Here is a 27,978-nt window from a genome sequence, read left to right as displayed (position 1 = left end):
CAGGCGTACACCACGTACACCGATGTTCAGAGCTGCTTTGGCTTGGATGCTAGCTGGCTAGCTAACGGTCTGTCAAGTCGCACACATTGGGCTCGAAGGGGGAAGCGTAGCGGTGGAGAAGAAGGGCGACCCAAGAGCGCCGCTACGAAATGGCCGGGCAACAGTTCCAGTACGATGACAGCGGCAATACTTTTTTCTATTTCCTCACGTCCTTCGTCGGGCTCATTGTGATCCCCGCCACTTATTACCTCTGGCCCCGGGATCAGAATGCTGGTAAGGCCCGATGTCTGGCTCACTGCTAACTTAGCTAACTCACTAAACCCCACAGAGAGAGTGTTCAGCCAGCATCTCGTAAACACTCACCAGTCTGTTCATCTGCTAATGGCTGCTTTACAACATGACGTTACCTTACCTTGTTATTTGTCAGCTTGACCACGTCACAAAGGTGGTGTTCACGTCTTTTCCACTGTTGTACAAGTCAGGCAGTATTAACTCACACGGGCTTTAGTGATTATCTGCCCTTATGTTACACACTAGTTTTAACTCTACACATCTAGTTAGTATTGCTTTCAGCAGGTTAATCTAAAGCTACTCTCTGCAGTTTAATATATCCTTATCTCTGTGCAGCTGTCTGTTTGTCAACAACATATCTAACACATTATGTAACCAAACTTTACTCACCTGGTCTACTGGGAATGACTGAGAAAGACAATATTATTCAGGGGTTAAGATAAGATATAGTTAAGATAAGATATACTTTAGATTCAGATTCAGAAAACTTTATTTATCCCAGAAGGGCAATTCAGTTTTCACAACCTACCGAGCCATTGAAAAACTCAAAGACAACATAGAGGAAAGAAACACATCACCACAGCATTCAAACAGTTACAGTCACATGTCAGTCACAACAATTCAACAGACGAATAGGTCGTCAAATGAGAAAGCCAGAGCTATCAATCTACAATTTCCTAATACATTGTAGATTGTTGCTCTGGCTTTCTCATTTGACGACCTATTTATTCATCCCAGCAGGGAAATGTAGGTGTTCCAGCAGCCAGCATACATACAAACACACAACACAACACATATATACATACATACATACAAACACACAACACAACACATATATACATACATACAAACACACAACACAACACATATATACATACATACAAACACACAACACAACACATATATACATACATACAAACACACAACACAACACTTATATACATACATACAAACACACAACACAACACATATATACATACATACAAACACACAACACAACACATATATACATACATAGAAACACACAACACAACACATATATACATACATACAAACACACAACACAACACATATATACATACATACAAACACACAACACAACACATATATACATACATACAAACACACAACACAACACATATATACATACATACAAACACACAACACAACACATATATACATACATACAAACACACAACACAACACAACACATATATACATACATACAAACACACAACACAACACATATATACATACATACAAACACACAACACAACACAACACATATATACATACATACAAACACACAACACAACACATATATACATACATACAAACACACAACACAACACAACACATATATACATACATACAAACACACAACACAACACTTATATACATACATACAAACACACAACACAACACTTATATACATACATACAAACACACAACACAACACATATATACATACATACAAACACACAACACAACACATATATACATACATACAAACACACAACACAACACATATATACATACATACAAACACACAACACTTATATACATACATACAAACACACAACACTTATATACATACATACAAACACACAACACTTATATACATACATACAAACACACAACACATATATACATACATACAAACACACAACACTTATATACATACATACAAACACACAACACATATATACATACATACAAACACACAACACTTATATACATACATACAAACACACAACACATATATACATACATACAAACACACAACACTTATATACATACATACAAACACACAACACTTATATACATACATACAAACACACAACACTTATATACATACATACAAACACACAACACAACACATATATACATACATACAAACACACAACACAACACATATAGACATACATATCCCACCCATACAAAAAAAAAACATGAGTCCACAATACAGTTTGATATATGATATATGCAACTCAGGCTAAAGTTTAAAAGTTTAAATGTCTTCTGTCCTTACTTAAAGGGGAGTCGTTATAAAGTGCAATTGCTATACTAAATACTATTTTATTGCTATCATTTCTTTTATTGATATAATCATTTAAAACAAAATGGTGAACGCAAAGCTTTTAACTAAATCGTACCGTGTCCAAGGTGCAATATAATAATGCAATCCACATTTTTTTGAACTCATTTCAGGCTTAATGAAGTAAAACCTTTCCCTGCTTTGTTTGCGTCATAATGATGTTTTGTCAGTAAGACTATTACAATGTCGCCCTAGGCTAACTAGTAAAGCATTATCAGTGTTGACTGTTGTTAACATGTAGGGGGGTCACGATACCAGCATTTTAAACTTGATCATAGCGATGCTATTAAAACGTTTGGAAACCTTTTGGTGCCAATGATTTTATGGATTTAAGACGGTGGCAGAGTTTGCTTTCATTCCTCTCCTACACACCTCTTGTGGAATTAATGTTGTTGTTTTATTAAAGTTTTGGTACTTTTCGATTCTCTCAATCACTAAAATAATAGAGATTTAACCGCTTAAGAAATAAGTGATATTGTACCAAAAATGCTGAAAACCTGACTCACTTGTGAGTGATTTCTCTCACTCCGTCTGTCCCCCCTTTTTTTTTTCCAGAACAACTGCGTCTGAAAAGCCTCAGAAGGGTCCATGGCAGGTGTTTGTGGTACCGGCTCAGGCTGATGAAGTCACAGCAAAGCATCGTCCCAACACTAAAGTGAGTCCAGTGATTTAAGTCTGCATTGATGAACACAGAACACAGTTTCATTGAGGGCAAATACTTGTGGATGAACTTGCTTGTAAGTCATCCGAGGTCCCACCAGGTCAAATGTCCATAGGTAGCATCTCTGAAAGGTGATCACACTCATCTCACTTAGTGTTTGTAGTTGTTTACGTTCAGTTGGATCACTGTCATGTGAATCTCACGACAAATGAGTGGCACTAACTTACTTTGAAGTGTAAAATGTTTCCTCCCTTGTTGTTAAATCTACTGTTTGGGTGAGACTGACCTGAGTTGTTTGTATTAACAAGCACAGTCATCCTCCCACTGCTCCGGAGAGTTTACTGGTTTACAAGTGTGTTTCCAGCAGGACAGCGATGTTGTCATCGTTGTGTGAAGATGAGTCAAAGGCCACGTTGTCTGTCAGCGTAGGCAGGCTCGAGTTTAGATGTGTGGAAGTGGGTCATTTTTGGCAGGAGTCGGGTTTGTGTTGTTTTCATGTGCAAGCCTCTCCATTTTGTGTGCGGTTGGTGTAAACACTGAGCTGGACTGTTTAACTTTTCTATTAACATGATCCTGTTTTCTCAGTGTTGTTTATCTCCCCTGTGAGGTAGGGGCTAATGGAAGGATGGGTGTTGGAGTGCTGTCCAGTATGTTGTCTGTGTGTTTTTTTGAGTCTTTTTTTCTGTCTCTGCCTTCTCACATGTTTGCCTTTGTGTGTCCACTTTCCACTCCATTCCTGTCACTAGACCTACTTCTTGTTTTTCTCTCAGAATTCATAAATATTTTATTTATCCTGGTTGCACTTGAGACTGAAGCCGGTATATCTATCTATCTATCTATATATACTGTATATTTATTAACCAGAATGGATCCAAATTTTATCCAAGCATCTTGTCAAAAGCTCAGCTTCTATTACCTCATCTCAGCTGTATCATAACAATGGTGTTTATTATAAACATCCAACATGTATTCTTTCAGCTAAGCCACTCAGACAACTCTGGGCTACCGAGAGGTTGTCATGGCAACAGATGCTGCAGAGGAGGCCATAGGGTTTTGCCATTGTCATGGAAACAAGTTCAACTTCAATGCCTAAATACCAAACAAAACAAAGTTGGACCCTGTGCTGTACTTCTGCTTGTATACAGTGAAAAAATTAAAGACCCCATACTTGTTAAAACCTCCTGTAATGTCTATAGCTTTCATTGCAGAAGGTTTTTTTTTTTTTTGCACATTGGTTGTACAGTTTATCTTTATTTCAAACAGTGATAATAATCACAAGCCACAGTGTGAAAATGAAGTGTGTCTGTTTTTGTCTCCACAAAACAAGAGAAGTTGTATGTAATGTGTTCCTATTTGTTTTGCTTCTTTTTTTTAGGAAAGCAGCCTTGTTATTTGGCTGGGCTGTGTTCCTGCTGTTAGCCTACAAGGTGTCCAAGCTGGACAGAGAGTACCAGGAGTACAATCCATATGAAGTCCTCAACTTGGACCCGGTAAACACAAATATAACACACAGTCTTCTGCATTCTACAAAAGCCTCTGCGACATTTATTATGTGTGCACACAATATGTGAGCCATAACTTCTTCCTCTTTATAAGATTAAATAAAGGAGAAAAATATCTTGAAGCATTGACTTTTGAGACTACACAGTATTCTATTTTGGGTGATCTCTGTTGATTAAAATATATTTCTGTCTCAAGGGTGCATCGCTTTCAGAAATCAAGAAGCAATACCGCGTATTGTCGCTCAAGTACCACCCTGACAAAGGCGGCGACGAGAGTACATTCATGAGAATTGCGAAGGCATATGCTGCGTAAGTGTCAATCACATCATGACTTCATTAGCCAGGAAGCTTGACTTTATCTGCATAGTTTTAACAATATTTGAATCAGTAATGATGTGCTACAGAATTGCAGGCCTTTGATTGACCCTTTTACTTGTCTGTTCCAACAGTCTGACCAATGAACAGTCGCGACAAAACTGGGAAATATACGGCAACCCAGATGGTCCAGGAGGTGAGTAAAGCTTCCTCAAATCCCACAGTATGATGAATTATCTGTACACGATGACATAGCACTTGTGACTTGCGCTGATGAGTCAGCCTTTTGTACTCATGACTGTGTCAAACAATCGAATGAGGATTGAAACGTGACAGCTGACATCCAGAGCTGACAATGAAAAAGTGTCTCTCTCTTTCTCACACACACACACACACACACACACACACACACACACACACACACACACACACACACACACACACACACACACACACACACACACACACACACACTTGCACTGTGGGTGTTAATTATGCATTTTTACTGGGCACCAATAATAACATTGCTTTTACAGATTTTGGTGGCTGCTGAATTAAAAGGGTCTGTTGCATTTTCTGTCTCCCTTTCTAGCAACCAGTTTTGGTATTGCCCTGCCCGCCTGGATTGTTGACCAGAAGAACTCAATGCTGGTATTCTATTTATAAGAACACAATGTTTGTTTGTTTCTAACTAACTGATAAGCCCAGCTGGATTTTTTGTATTTGAATAGAAGCAGGCTAATGTTATTAGTAAGTCCAAGGCTATAATAGTACAACAGAACTGTCATTTATAAACTCAACCTTTATGGGGCTGTACATGTTTTTCCAGGTCTGATTTAGGAATTATTTTTCATTTGTCTCTCTCAGGTGCTGTTAGTTTACGGACTAGCCTTCATGGTCATCCTTCCTGTTGTTGTGGTGAGTTGTCAAACCAAGTTCTTTGCAATAGATGTTACGATTATTTTTCGTTCTTCTCTCTTATTGTTTCTTCCCTGTGTTTCTTTTCCTTCTCTTTCCCTTCATAATAGGGCACATGGTGGTACCGCTCCATCCGATACAGTGGAGACCAGATCCTCATCAACACTACCCAACTCTTCATGCATTTCATGTACAAGACGCCGAACATGAACATGAAGCGTACGTTTTTGCATCAGTACTGTGTATATTTATCAGGGAAGTTGAACAGAAACAGGTGTATGAAGCTAAATTTCCCGTCACCTTTTGTGTTGAATGATTCTGCCGTCCAGGGTTAGCCATGGTGTTGACAGCAGCATTTGAGTTTGACCCTCGCAGCAATAAAGAAGCCACCATAAGGCCCACAGACAACATCGAAGTGCCACAGGTAACAGCGGACGAGGACACAAAATGCTTCAATGGAAAGGAAACTTGCATATATGAGCTAGAACGTTCCGACTTGTGCCATACATGATCTCTTCTTGTGTTTCTTTTCCAGCTGATCCGTGAGTTGGGAAACATCAATGTGAAGAAGAAGGAGCCTCCGTTCTGCTATCCTTACAGTCTGAAGGCCAGAGTCTTAGTGCTTGCTCACCTGGCACGCATGGACGTATCAGAGGAGTTAGATGAAGGTGAGACACTTCACATTTTAAATATATGCCATGCTTTTTTTAAAGGCAAAGAAATATCGTCAAATAGATGTAGCTACATATCTCAAAAGCTGCTCTATAGGGCCTGATAAGAACTTTTATTTGATTTATTAGTTGGATTACCTCCTTTTCTCCATCTCTGAAGCATGTCTTAAGAAATGGATATGTGTGTGTTTTTCTTTTCTAGATCAGAGGTTTGTGACGAGGAAGAGTCCGGCTCTTCTTCAGGAGATGATCAATGTGGGCTGTCAGCTGACCATGATGGCCAACAGCAGAGGAGGTAAACGCACACACAAACACACACATAATTACAATTGAATGGATGAAGAGTTATCACTTTGAATCACTGACCATTTCACCCATTGGTGAATAATGTGTGCACTTGCAGGTTTCCATGCTCCTCGGCTGGTTACCATAGAGAACTGCATGAAATTGACCCAAATGATCGTACAGGGTCTGCAGGAGTCAAAGTCCCCTCTGTTGCAGCTGCCCCACTTTGAGGAGGAGCACCTTCGCTACTGCATCTCCAAGAAGGTGACTGATGAGCGTCTTTACATGAGCATGTTCTTTGCACTTAAGACATTTAGAGAAAACAACAACGAGTACATGTTTTGTTTGGTAGTGGTTCATTTGTTTACTTGTTTGTTGACCTTTAGTATAAAGTTCGGAGCCTCCAGGATCTTGTCAGCCTCAAGGACTCGGACAGACGCAGCATGCTGCGTTTCCTGGGGGAGGAGAAGTACGATGAAGTCATGGCTGTGCTAGGCAGCTTCCCTCACATCAACATGGATACCAAACTGCAGGGTTAGTCCTAATATACACACAAACAAACTCACTTTGAGTCAGACAAACACTTAAATGGACATCAAACATCATTGCATGCAGATAGGAAAAATATTTAAGACAACAAGATACATTTTCCTAAGCTGCTGGTCACTTCATGTAAGATTCTAAGAACAAGCACAGTTCAGACTTTGCCAGATTCTGTAGCAGTGTTTTCAGACTTCCGGATATTGAAAGCACATTTTTTTATCCCCTTGTGTTTTTGCAGTCCTAGATGACGAAGACAGCAATAACATCACAGCAGGATCTATTGTCACAGTAACTGTCACGTTAACCAGGAAACGGATGGCGGTAAGAGATGATTGCATTTTGTTTAACACTTACACGCCAGTTACTAGAAAGCAACTTTTGTGAAAGATTGTATTTGTTTTTCTTTAAAGTACACTTCCTAAGATGGCCACTGGAGTGTACTGTGGTCTGAAATGATTGTCAAAAACCATGAGTTAACTGATCCGTTTGCTTTGTGTTAAGGAGGTGTTCGAAAAGGAGCAGGATTCGACGCCGTGCCCAGCAGAGGAGGCTGCCGCTACTGAGGACGCAGTAAGGATGCGATGCACACATGATACCTCTTCTCTGACCCAGAAAATTAAATGGTCAAAACGTTTGAAATGTTTTCACTTAACCTTATTTTTCATGTCTGTGTTAAGACAGGAGACTCAAAAGCCAAAACAAAAGTGTGGCAGAACAAGAGTAAAGGGGCAAAGAAGACAGCAAAGTCCAAGAAGAAAAAATTAACCAAGAAGAAGGCCACTCCTGCACCCGTTAAAGCTAAGCAGGCCAATGGCAATGTGGCAGGAAATGTAAGGGTTCAAGCACAGCCCGATGAATTTACCTTGCGTAAACAATCGATGAATTTGCATCAACATTTTTTTTTTCCCTGTCGCTGACACAGGAAGTTGTTGCAGCAGCGACTGCAAAGGAGGAGGACGATGAGGCCTCCGACAAGGGCAGTGAGTCGGACGAGGGTGAAGCAAACAAGGACTCTCCCAGCGAGAGAGACGAAGACAGTGACAAACAAAGCGACACAGAGGTGGACGAGATAGGTGGCGACGACGAAGAGGTCAGAAAACCAAATATGAAATATCTTATGTAGTTGGGGGTTTTTTTTCCCCAAATGAGAGGACATGTGAAGGACACTGCTTGTAACTAACCCCATGCTCCTCTCCACACCGGCCTGTCAGGAGTGGGAGGCGTTGCAGCAGAGCATCCAGCGGCGAGAGCGAGCCTTGCTGGAGACAAAGTCAAAGGTGACGCATCCCGTCTACAGCCTTTACTTTCCTGAGGAGAAGCACGAGTGGTGGTGGCTTTACATTGCTGACCGCCGAGATCAGACCCTCGTCTCCATGCCGTACCACGTGTGCACGCTAAAAGACACAGAAGAGGTGAGTTCATGTTTGTGCTTAGCCTTAATTCGACCATACTGTCAATTTCATGGCTCTGTGTCCTGTGTGATGTATCAATATTGCATTTTCTGTTATTTTCTGTGCATTTCTATTTGTGTCTTAGTGTATATACTTGTATCTCTGTGAAATCTAGGGATGACCCCATATAGTCAAATCTTCGACAATTCATTTGAAAGAGCCTCCGTCGACTGCCAATCTCTCAGTCGAACACGGCGTATGACACAAGGATCATTCCATTCTGCCATATGGGGTGCTCAATATCTAATTTTAGTGATTTATTTGTTATTTGTCCAAATAAATCATGACTCATAGCCTATCTTCGTATACATGTGAACTTAATAATACTTCCAATGCTATTCTGAAATGACTACTTTTATGTACTTTTAATAAATCTCATAAGCGTGTGAATGGATGGTCCAAGTTGGCCAAATGAGGTGTCCGTCAAAAGGTCAGAGTGAGGCCGGTATTTTGATCCGTCACAATCGAAATAAATTAAACCGTAAAAAATAAATCATTACAGAAAATTCAGTGTTGGCAAATTTGATCTGTGGATCTTGATAAATGTAATGTGTTTGGGTGAGATCTGTCACTGGATTTGGATCGTGGGCACCCTTGCTGATGCAGCAGGACCCTTTCTGTTGAATGTTATGGTTGGGGGGAGAACAGTAAATCTTCAAATGTTAAGTCAAAAGACAGCAAAAATGGTTGTTTCTTTGTCGATTGTCTGCGTAGATTGTGGCTGCTGTGGTGGTTAACTCGGCACACACTGACTTGTGTGTTTTGAGTCAGCCGCTTACTCCTGCAGCAACGTCTCTCTGTCAGCTGCCACCAGCTTATATATCTACCCAGTGGAGGTTAGCACACATCGTAGCATCATGCTGGACCCATCCTATTGGCTCCCCATTAACACAGCCGTTGACTCAGCTCTGGTACCACCTCTGCTGAAGGAGATTGTCACCCATTCCTTTTTTCACGTTATAAACAAAGAGATGAGTTAGAAAATATTGCCTGGACTAATGTAACTTGCTGCACATGGGGATCAGTCAATCCTTCCTCACGACTGAAGCATGTGCAGAACACTGTTTTCAGATTTTTGCCTCCCAGTTGGTTTTAGAATACATTTAAAACTCTGATTTGTTTTTAAGTCACATCATAGATCGGCTTCCTCATATTTATCAGACCCCTACACACCATCAATATCACTCAGGTCCTCTGAGAAGTCTATATTGGTCGTCCTTAAAGCTCACTGATAACTCAAGAGTGACAATGTGCCCTATGCCCACCACACCAAACACATACACACACATCAGAGCGGCTCCCTTAACGCAGTCATTAGCACAGCTCAAAGTCCACCTCCTTTATTTGGCTTTAAAGAATACATACATTAAATTTATATTTTTAACATTTAATTTATTGCAACATTCATTGTTTTTATCTTGATATTTGTTTGCTATTAGTGTTTAATGTCTTCATTGTTTTAATTACAGCTACAGCTCCAACTGTTTCCAATCTGCTATAGAAATAAAGTGGACATAGATTTGACTTTTTAGAAACTAAAATCATTCATTGTCTCTTGTCCCCAAAACAAACCAAAACCAGTACAATACTTCAGGTACACTGAGTTTACCTTGGCAAAAAGGTGAAAATCCTCATATTTGACATTTGGACCATCTTAAGTTTGACATTTTCAGATAAGTTAAACAATTAGTTCCTTCACTCAGTTTGTATAATGGTGTAAACACAATCATTCTAGTGTGTCTGCTATATGACAGTAGTGTGAGGGTAAATTTGTGGCTTTTGCTATCATCAGTCTGGAGTAGAAAAGCCTTTATAGGTCAATGTGTTAACATTTCGTGTTTCCTGTGCACCGTAACTCCTCACAAATCCTGTTGCTAGGCAACCCCTTGCACTAGGGTCATTATTTCCTCGGAGGAGTGTGTGCTACATGCGTGTGTGTGTGTGTGTGTGTGTCTGTGTTTATATTGAACCTTTGATCCTGGAATTCTCCTGCATCAATAAGGATTGACGGTGAGCTGAAAGCCTAATGAGGCCTGTGTGAGTGCAAGACCAGCTGTCCCCGCTCTGACGGAATGTAGCGGCAAGAGGTGTCCCACCCATGCATAACGGTTCACTGTCTGGCAATCAATTAGTCTGTCACTTGGACAAATCCTTCTGTTGTTTGTGTTGTATGACTATGTGTTTGACAGACGTGTTGTTTTTTAGGGAGGGCAGAGGGGCTGCTTTCATCAACAAGGCAGTGAAAGAAAATGCTGCTGTGTTCACGGCTCATTCTCTGTTCACACGCTGAATAATAATTAGCCTCATTGTGCTTATAATTAGATGTTTGCCATATGTAATTGCACAACATAGTTATCACAGCCTGAGGTAACGCTGGTCTAATATTTACAGTTGGACCCCATCATTGTGATTACCTACCGCGCTGTGTCCCTCTGAGGCTACTGTAGATGTGTGTCATCAGTTAATGCTGATTTTCTTTTTCAGTTTGTACTATTCAGCAGTGTTTATCCTGTGCACATTTGATGCTTCTATTATTGCTTCTGTTTTGGATGGAAAGTGAGTAAAAATCCTCTTGAACTGTAGATGACTGTCACCTTGTTTCTTCATGTGCTGCCAATTCTATTTTGACATCAGTAACAAGCCAGCCACAAAAAGCTGTACTGTAACAGTGCTCCTAATAAAAAGAGCAATCATGCCCTGTGAGTGCTCCTGTGATTGGATTTGACAGCTGTGTGTGTCTTTGTGTTGTTTTGTTCCAGGTGGAGTTGAAGTTTCCAGCCCCCTCCAAAACAGGGAACTACCAATATTCTGTCATCCTCCGTTCTGACTCCTACCTGGGACTGGACCAGATAAAACCACTCAAGGTGAGTAGGAAGCTTTGTGTGTGTGTATGTTTTCAAGATACGTTCATGAAACATGTTTGAGCCTCTGGGTCCTGTAAAATGTGCCAATATGGAAGTGCAATATCCTGGAGTTCCTCGAGTGTCGGCTTGAGGCTGGCTCCAGGAACACCGGAAGTCACAAAAAAGTGTTTTTTTTACAACATAAAGAAACATGTTTACATCCTGGTACAAAAAATGAAATAGGTCTGATTAGTTATTGCCATCACTGGCACACACTGTACGGGGGTGAATTTTTGTAAAATGGCTCAGTTTTGATTATATGAACGATATGTTTTGTTCATAGTTATGTCATTTGCATTTAAACATGCATATCACCTGGATAGTGTCAGGACATTTTCAGGAGTAGAGTAAAAGGGGCAGAATGGTAGAACAACTGCAACTATCCATAAAGGAAGCCATAGCCCCAACATTTAATATCACTTGTCCACAATCCTGCTGGATACACTAGAGGCAAGATCATTGCGAAATAAGCTACTGGGTTCCAAGTTTGTTTTCAGTTAAAAAAGGTGTTTATAATGATTGGCCTAATTTTCCATGTAGTTTGGCTCACTCATGTCGGTTGGGAAAAAAGTTTATTGAATAAAAAAAAAAATATATATATATAGGATCACCATGTGCCAAAAGATATGAATTGTGTTTCCCCAGCTGGAGGTTCATGAGGCCAAGGCCATGCTCGACAACCACCCGCAGTGGGACATCCCTGACACAGAGGAGGAGGACGAGGAGCAGGAGGACAGTGACGGAATCGAGGAGAGTGAAGAAGACGAAGAGGACAACGACTGAATGCGGACAACCACAAACACACATGCTCAGACCCCACGCTCTCCCGACTTCCATGGACTCCCCACCAACCCACCTATGACCCTACAACAGCACTCAACAGCAGTGAACGAGGAGAGGCAAACACACTAAATCACCAGGGACAGTTTATACACCCAGAGCACCTTCCTCCATTCTATCTTTATAACGACATGGACTGTGGCCCCGCCCTTCCACCTCCTGTTTTCTACAGGGACTTGTTCATTACACTTTCTGCTAAAGCAGAGGATAGTTCTGTGAATACTTACCCAGGCCCCTGTATGTGACTGGATGCATATGAGAGTGTGTGTGTGTGTGTGTGTGTGTGTGTGTGTGTGCGTGCTACAATATCGGTGAATGGTTTGTGTGTTTGTAACCTTGTATGTGTTTGTACAGGTATGAAATATTGACGCACTGTGGACTGGAGGACCTATGGTTTGGGCTCTTTTTTCTTTAAGTGGGGGAGAGGGGATGTAAAACAACTGATTCCGCAAAAATTAACAAAAACACAATGATCTTTGCATGGAAGTCATGACACCGCTTTCACTCCTAATTTTAAAATTCACTCGGCACCAATGTTTTCCACACCAATGATACTTTCTATTGTACACTCAAAACTGCAGAAGTGCAAGCTTTCGCCTTCATACATCCAAGTCAACCATTTGCACCTCTCAGCGCACAGGAACATGGTTGAGTCTCCTCATTTTTTAAACATTGTTTTGGTTTCATACCAGCCAGTCACTTGTCCATTGTTGAACTTACTGTTTGGTGAAGGGGATGCTCTCCGGACCTGTTCTTCCCCTGTGATCCACATAAAACTGTGCTTCTCTGAATGAGATGGCTGTTTTTAGGCAGGTGGATCATTTATGACATCAAGTACAAAGCTAAAAAATACAAATCCTGCAGTGTTAGGATTAGTTTTAATAGTTAGTACTCTCCTTGTCCATTTACCACATACAAGTTGTGAGTTTTCAGTTTTTAAGGGGCCCAGATATGTATAGTAATATCCATAGTCTCACTTTTTTTTTTTTTTTTTTTTTTTTTTTTTTCACAATTGTAGCACATTCCAGTGTAAAATCATTGTCCAAAATGGCCTTACAACACAGCTGAAACACCACAACATACAAGTCTGTGGGTGCTATGCACCAGTACTTCTTAGGAGAGCAGAACATCTTTTTTTGTGTGTTTGTATATTAAAATCTACAGTGTTTCTCTTTATGTTTCGGTTTGGAGTTAGCCTCTTAATGATAAACCTTGATGACTCAGTCTTGGAATACATATCACTGATCTCCTCGTGGAAACACCTCGAATATTTTCAGTCCTGTCTGATCAAAGAGGATTAGCAGTCGTACATGACATGACAATAAGCCTTCCTTAAAGAGTTTCGAGTGCAACACCCCAAAAAGAAAATCCAGCGCCCAATTCTGAAATATGTCTTGGAACAAACATCTATTGAAAGTCATTGAAAAAGTGTAAAACTAAGCGTAGGCTGTCCCATGCTTTCTCTCTGTAGCCATTACAGCACAACTGCCATTTTCCCATTTCAGAACGACTTTTATTTCTCTCCACCAAATCTTCAGGAGTAATTTTCTTTTTTTTCTTTTTTATATCTGAGGTATGCTAGCATTCATGGCTGACAACGAGAACCCCGGTCATTTAATATTATGTCTCCTTTCTGTTAGTTACATCAAATGTTACACGGACATCTTTGTCTTATTTTCTTCCATGCTTACTTATTTTTTACTTCAGTTAAAACACGAGTGCAAAAAAAAAGAAAGGAAAATCAGAGCTTCCATGTGCAGCTCTGTGGGCTCTTACTGTATGTCATTGACTTGGCAGTTTATTTTTTAATAAGAAAATAATCTTTTACCATTGATATCCCCATTCAAGATTGTGTTTTTCTTTTTTCTTTTTTTAATAGCATTTACGTCTGTGTTAAGTTGGTGTGGGAGAGAAAAAGGTATGAATATCTGTGGGCACGCTCACATGACATCCCAAACACATGCTTACACAAACTCAAACACAAAATATACCCTACTGTAATTGTGCTGAGGGAAGGTGTTTGCTAACAGGTTATATTGTACTCCGAGTATTTATCGCTCTGCAATAGAATGTAGCATCAGTGATTAATGCTGTGTGGAAAAAAAAACTGCAGTGAGGTTAAATACGACACCATCTCTCCGTGACAGACCTCGTCCAGGTGACTGGCCAGCAGGCCACCTCATGTTGGACAAACTACCCAATGACTATCTGCCACTTTTGTTTACAAAGGAACTGTCATTGTAAATGGAAAATTATATTATTTGTATTTAAAATCATTTCAAATAAAAACTTTTAAATGAGACGGTGTAATTCCCCCCCTCCCCCTACATTTTAATGCAGTTGGTCACAGACAAGCCTGTGATGGTTGTTAAGCGTCCCAGAGATGATTTGTGTCATGCTATTTTTTTCTTTAAATCATAAGGTTATATCTCTGTTAGAAGCAGTTTAGTTATCAGACCTTGGAAGCCTTTCCTTTTCTGAAATGTTGTAGGGGATGTTTCCTATTTAAAAACGTACATGGAAGAATCAGGATCAGATTTATTGCCAAGCAAGTTAACAGTAATACATTTTGTTGATATGGTGAAAAATAATGAACACAGAAATAGAACAATAATAGAAGACAAGCATATATCAGTAGGCCTACTTCTATTGTAGAGGAATTTAAATAAGATAGCCTAAATCAAAAGTATGTGCCAGCTGATGGGGGAGTGCAAAAAATAATACAATTCTATTACTATTAGACAGTTTTCTCAAATAAAATCATCGTGAGTTAAGTATTGTTGAACAACAGGCTACCTGAATAGCCTACTCCTTTCTGTACACGTTAATCGCCTGTGTCACGTTATGCTAATGGAGAAAATAGAATTTCATTAATATTAGAAATAGCCTAATAAGCAATAGGACTATAACTAGCCTGATTAGCACATACAGTAAGTGGAAATTATGAAAATGATGTTGCAGTTTAAGTAACACCCACTTCGTGTCTGCAGAGGAGTGTTTTTGAGTTGGCAAAGGGGGTTTAATCACCTCAGTGTCACCCCCCTCTCTGTCTGCTGAACTAGAGCAGAGGTCATTTTGATAGGCAGCTTCAAAGCCAGATTATCAACATCAACCGCGACCTTTGCTTTTCCCCTCAAACTTGCAGACCTGAAGGACGTTAAAAACTCATATCGAAACCCCGGGACAGTGCCAAACACCAGAAGGGTCAAACTGCGGACCTGCCACCTGACCAGCCCGCGGTAGTAGAGTCCGACTGTGTGTGTCGCATCGCAGCCTTTACCTCACCTGTGGGGCGCCCATTGTAAAGGTGCGCACACTACAAATAACAACAACATTTCTCCACATTTAGCCCTAAAAACATAACTTTTTATTCACATTTAGAGAAACATTTGTGAACTTTGTCACATGTTTAGAAACGTAGCTAAATATTTAGAAGCAGGACATGTATTTTTAACATTTATATATAACATTTAACATTTAGATAAAACATTCAACATTTAGATATAATATTTAACATTTATATTTGCCAATGAAATTATCTTACATTTTTATTCACAAAAGTAAATATGACAAAGTTCACAAGTATTTCTCTAAATGTGAATAAAAAGTGATTTTTTTTAGGGTTAAATGTGGAGAAATGTTGTTGTTATTTGTAGTGTGCGCAACTTTACAATCGGCGCCCCACATGCACCGGCTTGGTGTGTGAGTGCATTCCTCCTGCTGAATCGACCCGAACGAGACAGGTATATTTATGCACGAAAACGAACTTAAATAATAAAAAAAAGATTAATCCTATAGAAGACATTCATTTTAAATTATTGCAGACTCTTTCTAATGTAGTTGTCTTATATCTACACCAAGGTCATTATAAAGCCACCTTTTATCTTGTAAAATAGGATGGGCTGTATAGGCTATAAAGAAGCCAAATGTTGCCTCTTAATATCATGAACTTGTAGACTTGTAGGCTACGTTTCCAATTGACAATAATAGACCCATTGTAGCCAATAGCCTATCCATTTTCAAGAAGAAATAAACTTTGTTCAATATGGCATTAATAAATGCCATATTTAAATATTTAATGCACAGTCTGACCTCCGTTTCTGGCGACAATACTCACAATAGGTCTATATAGGCCTATACTATATACCTTCTGTCTGCATTGGGTTGAATTTGAATACTACAGTTAACTGTTGACCCTTTCAAACAGGAAAAAATGCTTTGGGCTTCAACAAACACACGTAAAGTGCAGGTGGTGGTGTGTAACTAGCCTTTCTGGTTTTTAACTGATAAATTATCAGAAAGAATGCAATGCCTTCTGTCATATCTGCAGGATCATCCAAGGTCTGTTATTTGGGTTTTAATACCAAGTTAGTCAATTTAAAATATGACCAGGGAAAATAACAGTTCATACATAGTCGTAATAGCAGGCTGCTTTCTCTTTGCATATATTGCAGATATTCAGAGATATTTAATTTTATTGTTATTATTGCAAACAAACGTTAACTATCTGTAAGTTTGCCCTAACTGTATTAGGAATGTGCATTCATATATTTCCCTATAATTGTGATATTTCGCTCGTAGAGATTCTCATTTCTTCATACTTTCAGGGCCACATCAGAAAAGAGAAAAGATGCACACAACACTAATCAAAGTTTAGGAACTTTCATTTCAAGTATGTTAAAATAAGTTCACATTTTGACTCTGCTTACACACAGAACACAAACCCCAGTCTGATGAAAGTTTTGTGTTTGTTTAATCCATCGACCACTTTTTTTTTTCTCTCTAGTGATATGTATCTCTCCTTACCTTGGCGGGCTGTGAGGACATGAGACTGCGAGGAGGGTGGGATTTTAACCCTGGCTCCCACCTTATTCAGTGCCCTACCTCTCCCTCCTGTCTGCCTGTTTCCTGGTTACCAGGTGTCCTCAGCAAGGGTGTGCGCCTTCGTCTGCGTTTAGATCACCGTGCCGATTGAGGGCGGGGCTATTGGCAACTGGTTGATTTGGAGGCAGAGTTGGGGCGGAGACAGAGAAATGGTGCACCTGACATCTATGATCAAAGTAAGAGGCAAAGTAAGGCATTCAAGAATACCTCACTATCAGACTAATAACTAATGAAAAGACACATGTTTTTAATCTGCTCATCTTCTGGAGTGTGTCGTGTTATTAGATAGCTCAGCGGTGATAAGGAAGGGCAAGGTTTTTATGTGTGTGTGTGTGTGTGTTTGTCTGTGTGTGGCATTGCAAATCTGTGTACAGATGTGTGTGTTGGGTGCATATTTAATACACTTATTGTTGTTTATGCATTTATTTATTCACACCCTATCACATGACTCTGGCACAGGATCCGATTTCACTGTCTGTTACTATGGAGACGCCCTGCCTGTAAATAAATTCAGGGGGTAGGTTGCACTGTTGCATTGATTAAAATCACACACACACACACACACACACACACACACACATTTACACATCATCTTCTTCAACACCTGGCAAGGGCATTTAAATTAAAATGCATCATTTTATGTATGCACTTTGGTGTGTGTGCTTGTGTTTCACAGTGTTTTAGTGTGTGTGTGTGTGTGTATTTGTAGGTGAAGGTGTGCAGTTTTCAGAGACATTTGCATATCTCGCTTCATTGCAGTTTCTCCTCCGCATAAGTGAAAACAGATACAAATCTCCATTCCCTGAAGCTGGTGATTAAGTTATGCTAATCATTGCTGATCATTGCAGCATCACTGCAGCCATAGCTGTGAGCTCCAACAGCTTTTCAAAAGCCCTCCTCCAAAAGGGGACATTATCTTTAGTCGAAATACAAATTTGGGCGTGGGGGTTCGCTGATCACATAATTGCTTAATTAGCCATAAACAAATTAGGCTTTAGTCCCAAATGTATTGCGATGGGGTGCGGGGCAGTGGTTTAAATCTTCCTCCCCCGCCTCCAAAAATGGTGTTGTCTCATATCGTCAGGGGTTTTTAATGGGCTCCTCCCTCCCTCATATTCATTTTTATCTTTTAACCAAGTAAGAGATGATTATCTACTCTCTCAGTCTGTCTGTGTCTGTAATGTGATGCAGTGTAATGGGACAGGACTGATTGAGGAGGGACATCAGGAATAATCTCACAATGTAATTACTTTTATGATTTATAGTCCCTTTCTTCCACACATACAGGCCTCCTAACATCACAGACAGTGCAGATGAAATGTGTGAGCATGGGCAAGCACTAACCCTCACCCATTATTGTCCTAACCTTGCTGTTTATTGCTGTTTTCTTTTTTTCTCATGTATGGGCTTCAGGTAATGAAACAGTGCGATTTGTCTGTCCTGTCACATTCGGTGTAAAAACAGCTTGTGAGTTAGTGCTTTACAGCAGGCTCTTGACAAATCCCCTTACACGCCAGGGGCTGTTGTGCGGACAAGCGAGGCCACACCAGCATTTGATTCCCCCTGTGAGAGGTTAACCTGATTTTGATTGAGCATTTAAACCCACCAATGTGGCTTCTTTGACCAACCAGAGTGTAACTAATTGATATGTGTCGGTGAAAGGGAAAAACCTGAGCTGTACTTAAAGCAAAGAAGAGAAAAAAAGAGACCCAGAGCATGTTTTTTTTCCCCTTTTAATACCTGCACCTCAGAAGGTAAATCAAGCACACCTTTGCTGTTGGGTGGCTTTATTCTTTCTATGTGTAGATTTTGTATTATAGATAAAACAAAGCAGCATACATGAGCTGATGTGAGGGCCGGGGGAGTCTATAAATAAAAGGAAAGCAGTAAGCTTTAGCTGCAGTATGATGTTTCATCACAAACAAAAGCTGAAGCATAATCCTGAAGGGATTCTGCTGGAGGCTTTTGATGTTTACAGAAAAATCAATCTCTCTACCTGAAAGCCATCCTGTATAAAACAAGTTAAAACATTTTAATAGTAATTCAATTACTCTTTCAATAAAAATGTGTAATTCAATTGGGGTTTTGGTTGTTTTTTTTTTGGCTTGGGGTTCCATTACAGAAATGTGAATTTCTTCAGAAATTATTTATAGTACAGATTACAGTTTGTAACCCCGAACGCTTGTGGCACAAAAACACTGCACAGCTTGAATCCCTTGTCGTCCGCCATAAGCCTTTTTTGAAGACAGAAAAGAAAAACCCTGCGCTGCGGCAACTGTAATTACATTACAGTCCCACACAGCCACACACAGCCCCACACACACACACACAGACACACACACTCTAACACACAGACATTGTTTTGAGCTCAGCACGTCTGCCGGCTGCCGCGGGATGTTAGAGGCATGTTGCCATGACGACTGAAAGGGGACACAGAGGAAAGGGGTTAGGGTAGAAGGGGGAGGGGGAGGGTTGTTTCGGAGGATGGATATTGAGGAAGAGAGAGACACACACACACTCTCACACACACAGAGTTGCCGGTGTCTTGACAGTGTGTAGCGGCAGCAGAAAACAGTGGAGGCAGACTGTTGGAGATCCATCAGGGGAATAGTCAGAAACCTGCTGCTGGAGCAGAAGCATCACACAGGCAGAGATCACCAGACGGCTGTGTGCATGGTAGGCTATGCTCAGAATGACAATTTTGTGCAAATTTTGAGGCTTATTTTAGATGGGATTTGGACTAAGAGGAAGAGGATGATGCATATTCATGTGCCCTGTCTGTGTCTGTGTTCCTGTTTTTGACCTATACTTTGCCATCACAAGAGGAAGATGTTCATTTAGTTACAGTCAATTGCTGTTTCTGTATAATATTAGCTAAACATAAGCTGAAATGAATAAATACTCATAGGATATATATAAAAGGTAATAAGAAGAACACATGCCTGTGTAAAAGCACAGTGAATCAGCACTGAGCAACTTTACTTCGTATTGAAAGAGCATGTAAGGTAAGCGATTGTGTTGCATGAATGAAAAGATGGTGGGATTGATTGAGAGGGAGGTGTGTATTGTTAAAGTCATAGCAGAGTGAATCAATTGTACTCATAGCACTTGAAAGCACTGATGTGAGTGTGTTTATGTGATGTGTGTGTGAGTGAATGCACACGGGATTCATTGTTTGAGGATGTGGGTGTTGTTCGTATATGTTCTGTGCTTTCACTTCCTGTGCCTGTGTGTGTGTATGTATGTGTGTGTGTGTGTGTGTGTGTGTGTGTGTATGTATGTGTGTGTGTGTGTGTGTGTGTGTGTGGCTTTGTCTATCTCTCTGTGCTGTAATGATATTTATTGCAATCTTTGCAGTTGGAGTGGGGGAGGGGTTAAAGAGGAGTTCAGGGTATGAATATACTGTTTTTGATAGTCTTTTTGTGTGTGTGTGTGTGTGTGTGTGTGTGTGTGTGTGTGTGCGTGTGCGTGTGCGTGTGCGTGTGCGTGCGCGTGTGCGTGCGCATGTGCGTGTGCATGTGTGTGTCAGTTTGTGGCCATGGTACGTGCAGTTTTCAAGCCACCATTACCTGTTTGAATCTAATATCTAGGCCTCTCTGTGTCTCTCAGGTCTCATGAGTACCTTGTCTGCCACATCAGAGATGCAGACTCCCGCTCTCGGCCCACAGTTCATAGTGGGGCCTCAGGGAAAGGTGCCAGGCAGAAAGAGAGGGCGGCCTCCCATCCGTAAGCTTGAGTTCCAGAGTCACTACGTTGAGCCTCTGTTGTCCCCTCTGAAAGTCCCAAAGAAGAGGGGCAGAAAACCTGGCTTTAAGGTCAGCCCCAAAATATTTGTATTAATATTTGTTAGCGTCATTGTAAGAGCTCATGTTTAGTGTGTTTCCTAATATTAAAGCCACCTGGTAAAGTCCTGTAAGCAAATGTTGTAGGAGCCAAAATGTGTATTTTTTTTTTTTTTTACCTCTGTTGATTATTTGTTTTGCTCCTTGTGAGTTTGATATAATTTACTGCAATTTGCAGTGGGTGTTGTTTGACCTTATTTTACCTGTTCAGTTGTGTGGCGGGAGGCTAGACCCTAAAGAGGGTTTGAATATTTTCTTTTGACCCTCAGCTTAATCATCATTGTCATAGTAATTATCTTCATCTTCTGGACTTTTGTTTAGAATTATTTAGGAATTCAGGAATTTTATCTTGGTACAGGCCCACTTAGTCTCTGTGCGGCATTCTCCAAGCTTGGCCACCACAGTTGTGTTAATGCCAGATTACTTTCCAAAAAGTACCTCAACAAAAGTGTCAAAAGCATTTGTTTGGTCAAAGAAATGTTTTAAAGCCTCCTTTTTCTTTAACATCCACAATGAGGTAGCTCTACTTCTAAAACTTTTGCTGCTGCATTGTTATTGATCACTTTTTCGTTGTACTTGATATCTACTTCAATTCTTGGAATTCAGTCGGTAATGATATTTGCATCAATAACACTACTGGTAATGGCATTGATATTGTTGGTAAGGTGATAATATATATGTAGAGGCTCTACTATTAATGATAAAAGGTCTACAGTTTCACCCTTCTGACAATCCTGTTGATGACAGGATATATCTAAATGCAATCATCAACATTATGTCCGCTTTATCTTTGTCTGTTCTATTTGCTCCCACAGCAGCCAGTGGCCAAACAATATATCTTTTTCCTGCAATAGTATCTAACTGTTTTTTTCTGAGGTGTAACACAAGCTATTCGTTTTTAACCACATAAACCCAATTGTTATGTATGTTTATATGTGTGTTGTTCTTGTGTTTGTGTATAGCTGAAGCCCAGGATGGTGATGTCCCCGCTGGCTAACTCTCCTCCAAACAGCACACCAGAGACTGAGATGTGCTCTCTCCCACAGGATGCTGCTATCGTCCCTCACTCTGCCACTCCACAAGTCCTGACAGGTGACCCCCACCACACACAGACACACACACACAGTCTTCTTCAGTTTTACAAGCACTTTCATCTAGTATTTGTTTATGAAGCATATAATTTATTAGATTTATTAGAATATATGTAATAACAAGCATGTGTTGAAAGAGATGTAAGCAGTCATGTCAGGTCTGAGGGTCTGAGTGTAGAGGTGTGGAGACTTTCAATATGAGAGAGATGGTCCTAATATTATAATTTTTACAATTATTATACACTCACAGCTTGACTTGCTGGTGTGACCTAAGGGATTTTAAATGTGGTCTCCCTTTCTCTTTTTTTGTTTTCTATCTTATCTTTCAATCCCTTTTATATCTTGCTCTGACTAGGACTTGCATTATTTTGTGTTAGTGTGCTGTCTTCCTTCTTTGTTCCTCTAAAAACACAAAAAAAACTTGTTCTCTGTGATGACTAATGCACTGAGTTGTAAAACACTAAACTCGTCTGCATGTAGAATCAAAAACAGCCCGAGCAGCTTGGGTCTTCAGTGTATGTTTAAAAATGTTAAAATGAGAAATACACATCTTCAAATATATCCCAAACACATGTCATTATTTATTCTGTTTCATTCTACTCATCGAGCTTTGCTTTCTCGCTTCGGCTCTGGAGAAAATCAGACATTTTAAATTCTTTCACAAAAGAAAACACGTTTCATACAGCCATCCTTGTAGTCTTGCGTTCAATATTTTTCTGTCTTATTTCCCTCGAGGTCGGTCCTGCTCTGAATGAGCAAATATTTAAAGAAGGTCTTTTGTGTATTTGAGATGGGAATGGGAATTGTCAAGGACCAGCAAAAAGGAGGACAGTGTATACACATGCGCGCGCGCGCACACACACACACACACACACACACACACACACACACACACACACACACACACACACACTCACATAACTTCGAACCAGTGTGCCCCCTGTGGTGCTATACACATATGTACTGTAAATAATGTCTTTGAAAAATGGGAAATAATTTCAAAAACAGTCTGTGTTATTGTTTTAGATACTGTTAAAGCAATGTACATTACAGTTTTTTTCACAACATATACAGTATACTCACACACCATTTTTATAGAGATAGTGTTTATATTTATTACTGACAAAACAGCTTTCTGTAAAATATAAATATGTTAAGCATTTTATTTTATTTGTAAAGGGACCATGTACAATATAAAACATAAGTGTTGCCATTTGGTACATTGTTGAGTTAGCTTAAAGCTAATTTACATCTGCAGACCTTCAGCAGGTCATACCATAATTTGACGGCAGATCTGTCCTGCCTGTATCCATGCCACTCTATAGGCCTCAAAAGTCAAGCTAAGAAGTGTTTGGCAAAAAAGGAAGCAGATTTGGAGGAATAATAGTCTACCTTTCTGCTGTTTAATATCCAAACAGTGAAAAGCTAAAGGAGCTTTTACCTGTGCATACGTCTAACTCACTATTAAGAAGTAATGTCAATTGTGAAGGCTGCAGAAGTCAGCAGACGCAATGGATGCTGGTTTAAAGTAACATCTAAAACAGTAAATCTGGCTCTTGAAGCTTTAATGAATCACATGCCTAAATGCCTAAAGCCATGTTAACTGTCTTTGTTAGCATGGTTGCTAATAAGAAAGCCATTGCCACCAACAAAGACAGTCCAGCATTAATACATTCAAATTATCCAATGTTTTTTTTTACGCTGTAATTCTTGAGCTTCATTCGAGGTTTTGTAAAAGCACAGAAGTGCTTTCAGCTAAATGCTAACACCTTAGTCAACTTAGTCAAAAGTATGATCCTTACATTATTATGTTTAGCATGTATAGCCTATAGCCTAACATGTATTGCTCCATCTTTATTTAGTACTTAAGCATGTTTTTAAATTAGAAATAAAGATAGTGGAGCTGAGGCTAATGGGGAAGTAATCTTTTAAATATAGTATATAAATATATTATATTCACAAACAAGAACCAACTTGAATAAGAAAAACATTTCCCTGTTGCACCCTTAATTACAGCATTTTCTAAATGAGCTTGGCTTGAGTGACGTCACTTCCTGTTGTTCCCTCTCCAGCAGAGACTCCAATGCCTGATGACTACTTATGTGACCCACCAGTGGACTCGAAGCGCTACGCTGTGGATCCCAGTGACTCTGCCTTCAACCTCATGGCATCCCAGTACCCACAAAAACACTCTTATGCTTATCGTGGCAGCAGTTGTTCTGCCCCAATAGGTGTGTGTAGACAAGCATCCAGCCCTGGAAGCTTCACGGATGGGAACAGGAATGGTGAGAATTAGATGTCCAATCATTGCTATTAGAATATATATATATATATATATTTATGTTAAGACCAATCTAATTAATTAATTAATTTGGATCCCCATTAACCACTAACTAAGTAGCAACTACTTACTGGTGAGGAAATGTGTTGATATTTGTGATAAACAGATTACACATAATTTAGTGATGTGTTTATTTTGGAAGTGGTTCAAACCTTTTTTTTCTTGTTGTTGAGCTAGCTGCTAGGCTATCGATATCTTCCCATATCCTGTCTGTATGCTGATATATAAGCCCACTATTTCCTTGCTGCAGCTTCATATTTAAGGACAGGAAACTAAAGTATGAGAAAATTGATCCTCCCATCCAAACCTCAGAAGGAAAACAAATGAATACATTCTTCAAAATATTGTACTGTTCATTTAAGTTTAACATACCTGTCATGAAATGAACGTTATGCCAGGTAAAACTTGTAGACCGTTCCTGTTTTGTTTATTTGTTTGTTGGCTTGTTTTTAATCCCATTCAGTTCAGTATTTTACCATCTCCTCTCCCATTGTCAGCTTACAGTCCAATGCCTGACAGTGGACAGTGCAAGCATGCTGCTGGTAAGGACCCGTCCAGGTGGGGTGTCGAGGAGGTTGTTTGGTTCATCAAAGATGCTGACCCCCAAGCCCTGGGACCCCATGCTGAGGCTTTCAGGAAGCATGTGAGTCCAGACTGCCATGCTTTTGAGTCCATGGCCACTGACAGCTACTGTAATACAGAACGTAGTGGAATTTAACTTTTATTCATTATACAGTGGTGCGACCTGCGGAGTAAAAGCACTTTGAGTAGTCAGAAGACTAGAAAAGAGCTATAAAAGCTCAAGTTCATTTACCAATAACCACTAAGCCAGAGGTAGGATAGGATACAATGAATTGTTTTATAATAAAACGTGTTGCTTTTCCACTATTTTAGCTTTACTCATGTTCTTGTTTTTGTCTGTTTTCAATTTTAATTTTTGTAATGTATTGTTCCATAATGTTTGTACTCACATATTTGATCATTATTATAGTATGGTGGATGATTTAGTTAGAATTAAACTAATAACTGAATTTTCTTAATCTATACATTCATTATTTGTATTAATTAAGTGTAAAATCTGTTAAATTGTATATTTACTCCCATGGCTCTGTGCTGTGTTTCAGGAGATAGACGGTGACGCTCTGCTCTTGCTGAAAAGTGAGATGATGATGAAATATCTTGGACTGAAGCTGGGACCTGCTCTTAAACTGTGTTACCACATCGACAGGCTCAAACAGAATCGGTTGTGATTTTCTGATCACCTTCCTCTACAAACTGCCCCAATGCAGATTCTACCAAACTTTCTCAACAATCAGCAATACTTCATGAATGCCTATGGATCCTGAATACACACTCACCAGCTTTTACTGCATCTGCAGTGCATTTTTTTTTGTCAATTTGGACATGTGGACTGTACACCCATCTGCCATGCTTCACTGGGTATCTGACAGGCTTTAGTTGTAAATAGTAGTATTTTGTCACTTGACCTTTGTTTATTTCATCTCTGCAGTCTGCACACAGCTCAGTAAATCTTACTAACATGAATTTGTGCAGATCTAAATCATGCACAGCCTATAGAGACCTCTGAAGATCTATAGGGGGCAGAAACTTACAGGTGCTTTTACTCAATATCATATTTAAGATATGGGTTAATACATAATGCTGCTCTAGTTCTTAAATTATTGTTTTCTGAGTAAGTTTACTGATGATTATGTTGACACATACATAACTCCTAGACACAAACTCTACAATAATTATTGGAATCTTCTAACTTTGAGCTGAAGCTAATGTGAATGCATCTTGAGTAAATCCAAATTGGGAGGGGAAAAAACAATTTCATTAAGTGGGAACTCCATAATGAGGAGTATTTTTCTTTTGATCCATTCTATTTTGTATAAAGTCCTTATGTCAGTATGATAAACTCTGGTGGAAACGACAAGTGTTTATCCCACTCACGAACAGTGGAACAAAGGTATTTTCTAATGGGAAAACATTTACCGTGAACCACTGCAAAACAACATTTAAGCCATATGGTGCTACACAAATCCGAGGTGCATGCAGTCAAAAAGACAGGAAGGACAGGAGACACAGACAGGTACCAGGGTTTTTCACTGTGTTCTCATTCTTTGTACATCATGTAAAAATAATTAAGTAGCAGGCCACTTTACATGGTACAGAGTGAGGTGCTTGTTTGACTTGGGGTTGCAAAGCAGTGTGAGAAAAAGCAGCAGGTCGCCAACTCAAACAACTTGGTGCTTTTTGAAACCATTACTGCTACTATAAACACAAAACTGAACCATTACATATCCTTCTTAACTTTATCACTATTGCTTCCAAGTACATTTACATTTTACATTCTTCACATGCAATATCTCTCTACAGTCATTTCAAATACAAATGCCTGAAATGTGTTATGCCTGCATAATGATATATTGTGGTATTTCATTTTCAGACAGTAGAAATTGACAAACTATTAAGTAAATTATCTTGGGCATTAATAATGTTTTTTTTTTTTTTGCAACTACTCAATACAAGTATGTCATAAAAAATAACAACCTGTGAACTCATTGATGATCGATCACATGTAATGCTTTAAAAAAAACGTGTAAAGTACTTATTTATTGCTTTGTTCTATTTGTTTTGCTAACATTTTGCGTAAGTAAGTGTGCCACAGACTTATGCAAGTACAGCTTGTATGCGTATGTATGAAGTCTGTAAAGTACAAAACTATCTTTTTGCCCCGATGAGCTACGAGCCACAGCAAAACGTAACATTACTGTTCAATTTTGCTTTTTCAATCTGCTAACTTTGTGATTTAAACTTGAATTGAAGTGAAGCAATTGTGTTGCACACGAGCCATTTCTCTAAACTCAAATTTTTTATTACCAGTTTGAGCCATATTTAATTAATGTTGACTCCCTATTGCCATTGTATTTCTTTTTTATATTATTTTCAAAACGACTTTTCCAGATGAAATAAAGCTTATTGTTCAAAAAGTCCCCCCCCCCCCTTTTTTTTTTTTTTTTAATAGACATTTAGTAGTGCTAAAACACATTTATTTATTTTAACACCAGGCAAGATGTATTAACGTTGCATGAACCATAGGTGTGGTATGAACTCAAAAGGGGTTACAGGACTTTATTTTGAAAGGGCGCGAGATTGCCTCTGCTGTAGTATCGCGCGAGTAGAAGGGATTCACTTCCCGTATGAACATTCCGTCAGAGATATTCATGCGGCTTACACAAATGTGTGCATCTGTCTGCCAGAGGTGAACATGGCTGAGGTTTCGGAGAGGACATTACAGGTCGCCGTCGTGGTTTCGTTTGCTGCCGGGTTCGTGGC

At 39.6% G+C, this 27,978-nt stretch overlaps 2 protein-coding genes across 5 annotated transcripts; both read left to right on the top strand.

The window, feature by feature from the left end:
* The first annotated feature begins 17 nt into the window (after positions 1 to 17).
* sec63 (SEC63 homolog, protein translocation regulator) lies at positions 18 to 14,778 on the top strand. 2 transcript variants are annotated; one of them, XM_061052309.1, is made up of 20 exons: positions 18 to 273; positions 2,945 to 3,044; positions 4,426 to 4,540; positions 4,749 to 4,861; positions 5,002 to 5,063; positions 5,460 to 5,518; positions 5,735 to 5,785; positions 5,896 to 6,004; positions 6,115 to 6,209; positions 6,321 to 6,453; positions 6,659 to 6,751; positions 6,860 to 7,005; positions 7,128 to 7,275; positions 7,523 to 7,605; positions 7,789 to 7,854; positions 7,962 to 8,114; positions 8,207 to 8,374; positions 8,496 to 8,696; positions 11,495 to 11,599; positions 12,284 to 14,778. In XM_061052309.1, exons 1-20 carry the CDS (start codon positions 150 to 152, stop codon positions 12,419 to 12,421), a joined length of 2,262 nt encoding a protein of 753 aa, XP_060908292.1. In that variant the 5' UTR covers positions 18 to 149; the 3' UTR covers positions 12,422 to 14,778. The 2 variants fall into 2 exon arrangements, with proteins under 2 accessions (XP_060908292.1, XP_060908291.1); XM_061052308.1 differs by having other exon boundaries at positions 7,786 to 7,854.
* A 5,079-nt stretch (positions 14,779 to 19,857) lies between these two features.
* scml4 (Scm polycomb group protein like 4) lies at positions 19,858 to 27,635 on the top strand. Of its 3 annotated transcripts, none has more exons than XM_061052307.1 (6): positions 19,858 to 20,038; positions 20,972 to 21,177; positions 22,167 to 22,296; positions 24,371 to 24,580; positions 25,134 to 25,279; positions 25,761 to 27,635. In XM_061052307.1, exons 2-6 carry the CDS (start codon positions 20,977 to 20,979, stop codon positions 25,884 to 25,886), a joined length of 813 nt encoding a protein of 270 aa, XP_060908290.1. In that variant the 5' UTR covers positions 19,858 to 20,038; positions 20,972 to 20,976; the 3' UTR covers positions 25,887 to 27,635. The 3 variants fall into 3 exon arrangements, with proteins under 3 accessions (XP_060908290.1, XP_060908288.1, XP_060908289.1); XM_061052305.1 differs by having other exon boundaries at positions 19,861 to 20,038; positions 24,368 to 24,580; XM_061052306.1 differs by lacking the exon at positions 19,858 to 20,038 and adding an exon at positions 20,261 to 20,367 and having other exon boundaries at positions 24,368 to 24,580.
* The last annotated feature ends 343 nt before the right edge of the window (positions 27,636 to 27,978 follow it).

This window comes from Labrus mixtus, chromosome 12, assembly GCF_963584025.1.
Source record: "Labrus mixtus chromosome 12, fLabMix1.1, whole genome shotgun sequence".
NCBI classification, from domain to species: domain Eukaryota; kingdom Metazoa; phylum Chordata; class Actinopteri; order Labriformes; family Labridae; genus Labrus; species Labrus mixtus.
The sequence above is the reverse complement of the archived record's forward strand: the minus strand, read 5'-3'. Positions and strand labels throughout refer to the sequence as shown.

Bases quoted from the DNA above. Each gene is read 5' to 3' on its own strand.
- sec63 (XM_061052308.1), top strand. From the start codon at position 150: ATGGCCGGGCAACAGTTCCAGTACGATGACAGCGGCAATACTTTTTTC. The intron at 6,454-6,658 runs GTGAGACACTTC...TTTCTTTTCTAG, and splicing joins ATCAGAGGAGTTAGATGAAG to ATCAGAGGTTTGTGACGAGG. The intron at 7,606-7,785 runs GTAAGAGATGAT...CTTTGTGTTAAG, and splicing joins TAACCAGGAAACGGATGGCG to GAGGTGTTCGAAAAGGAGCA.
- scml4 (XM_061052305.1), top strand. From the start codon at position 20,977: ATGAGTACCTTGTCTGCCACATCAGAGATGCAGACTCCCGCTCTCGGC. The intron at 22,297-24,367 runs GTGACCCCCACC...TTCCCTCTCCAG, and splicing joins CACTCCACAAGTCCTGACAG to CAGAGACTCCAATGCCTGAT. The intron at 25,280-25,760 runs GTGAGTCCAGAC...GCTGTGTTTCAG, and splicing joins CTGAGGCTTTCAGGAAGCAT to GAGATAGACGGTGACGCTCT.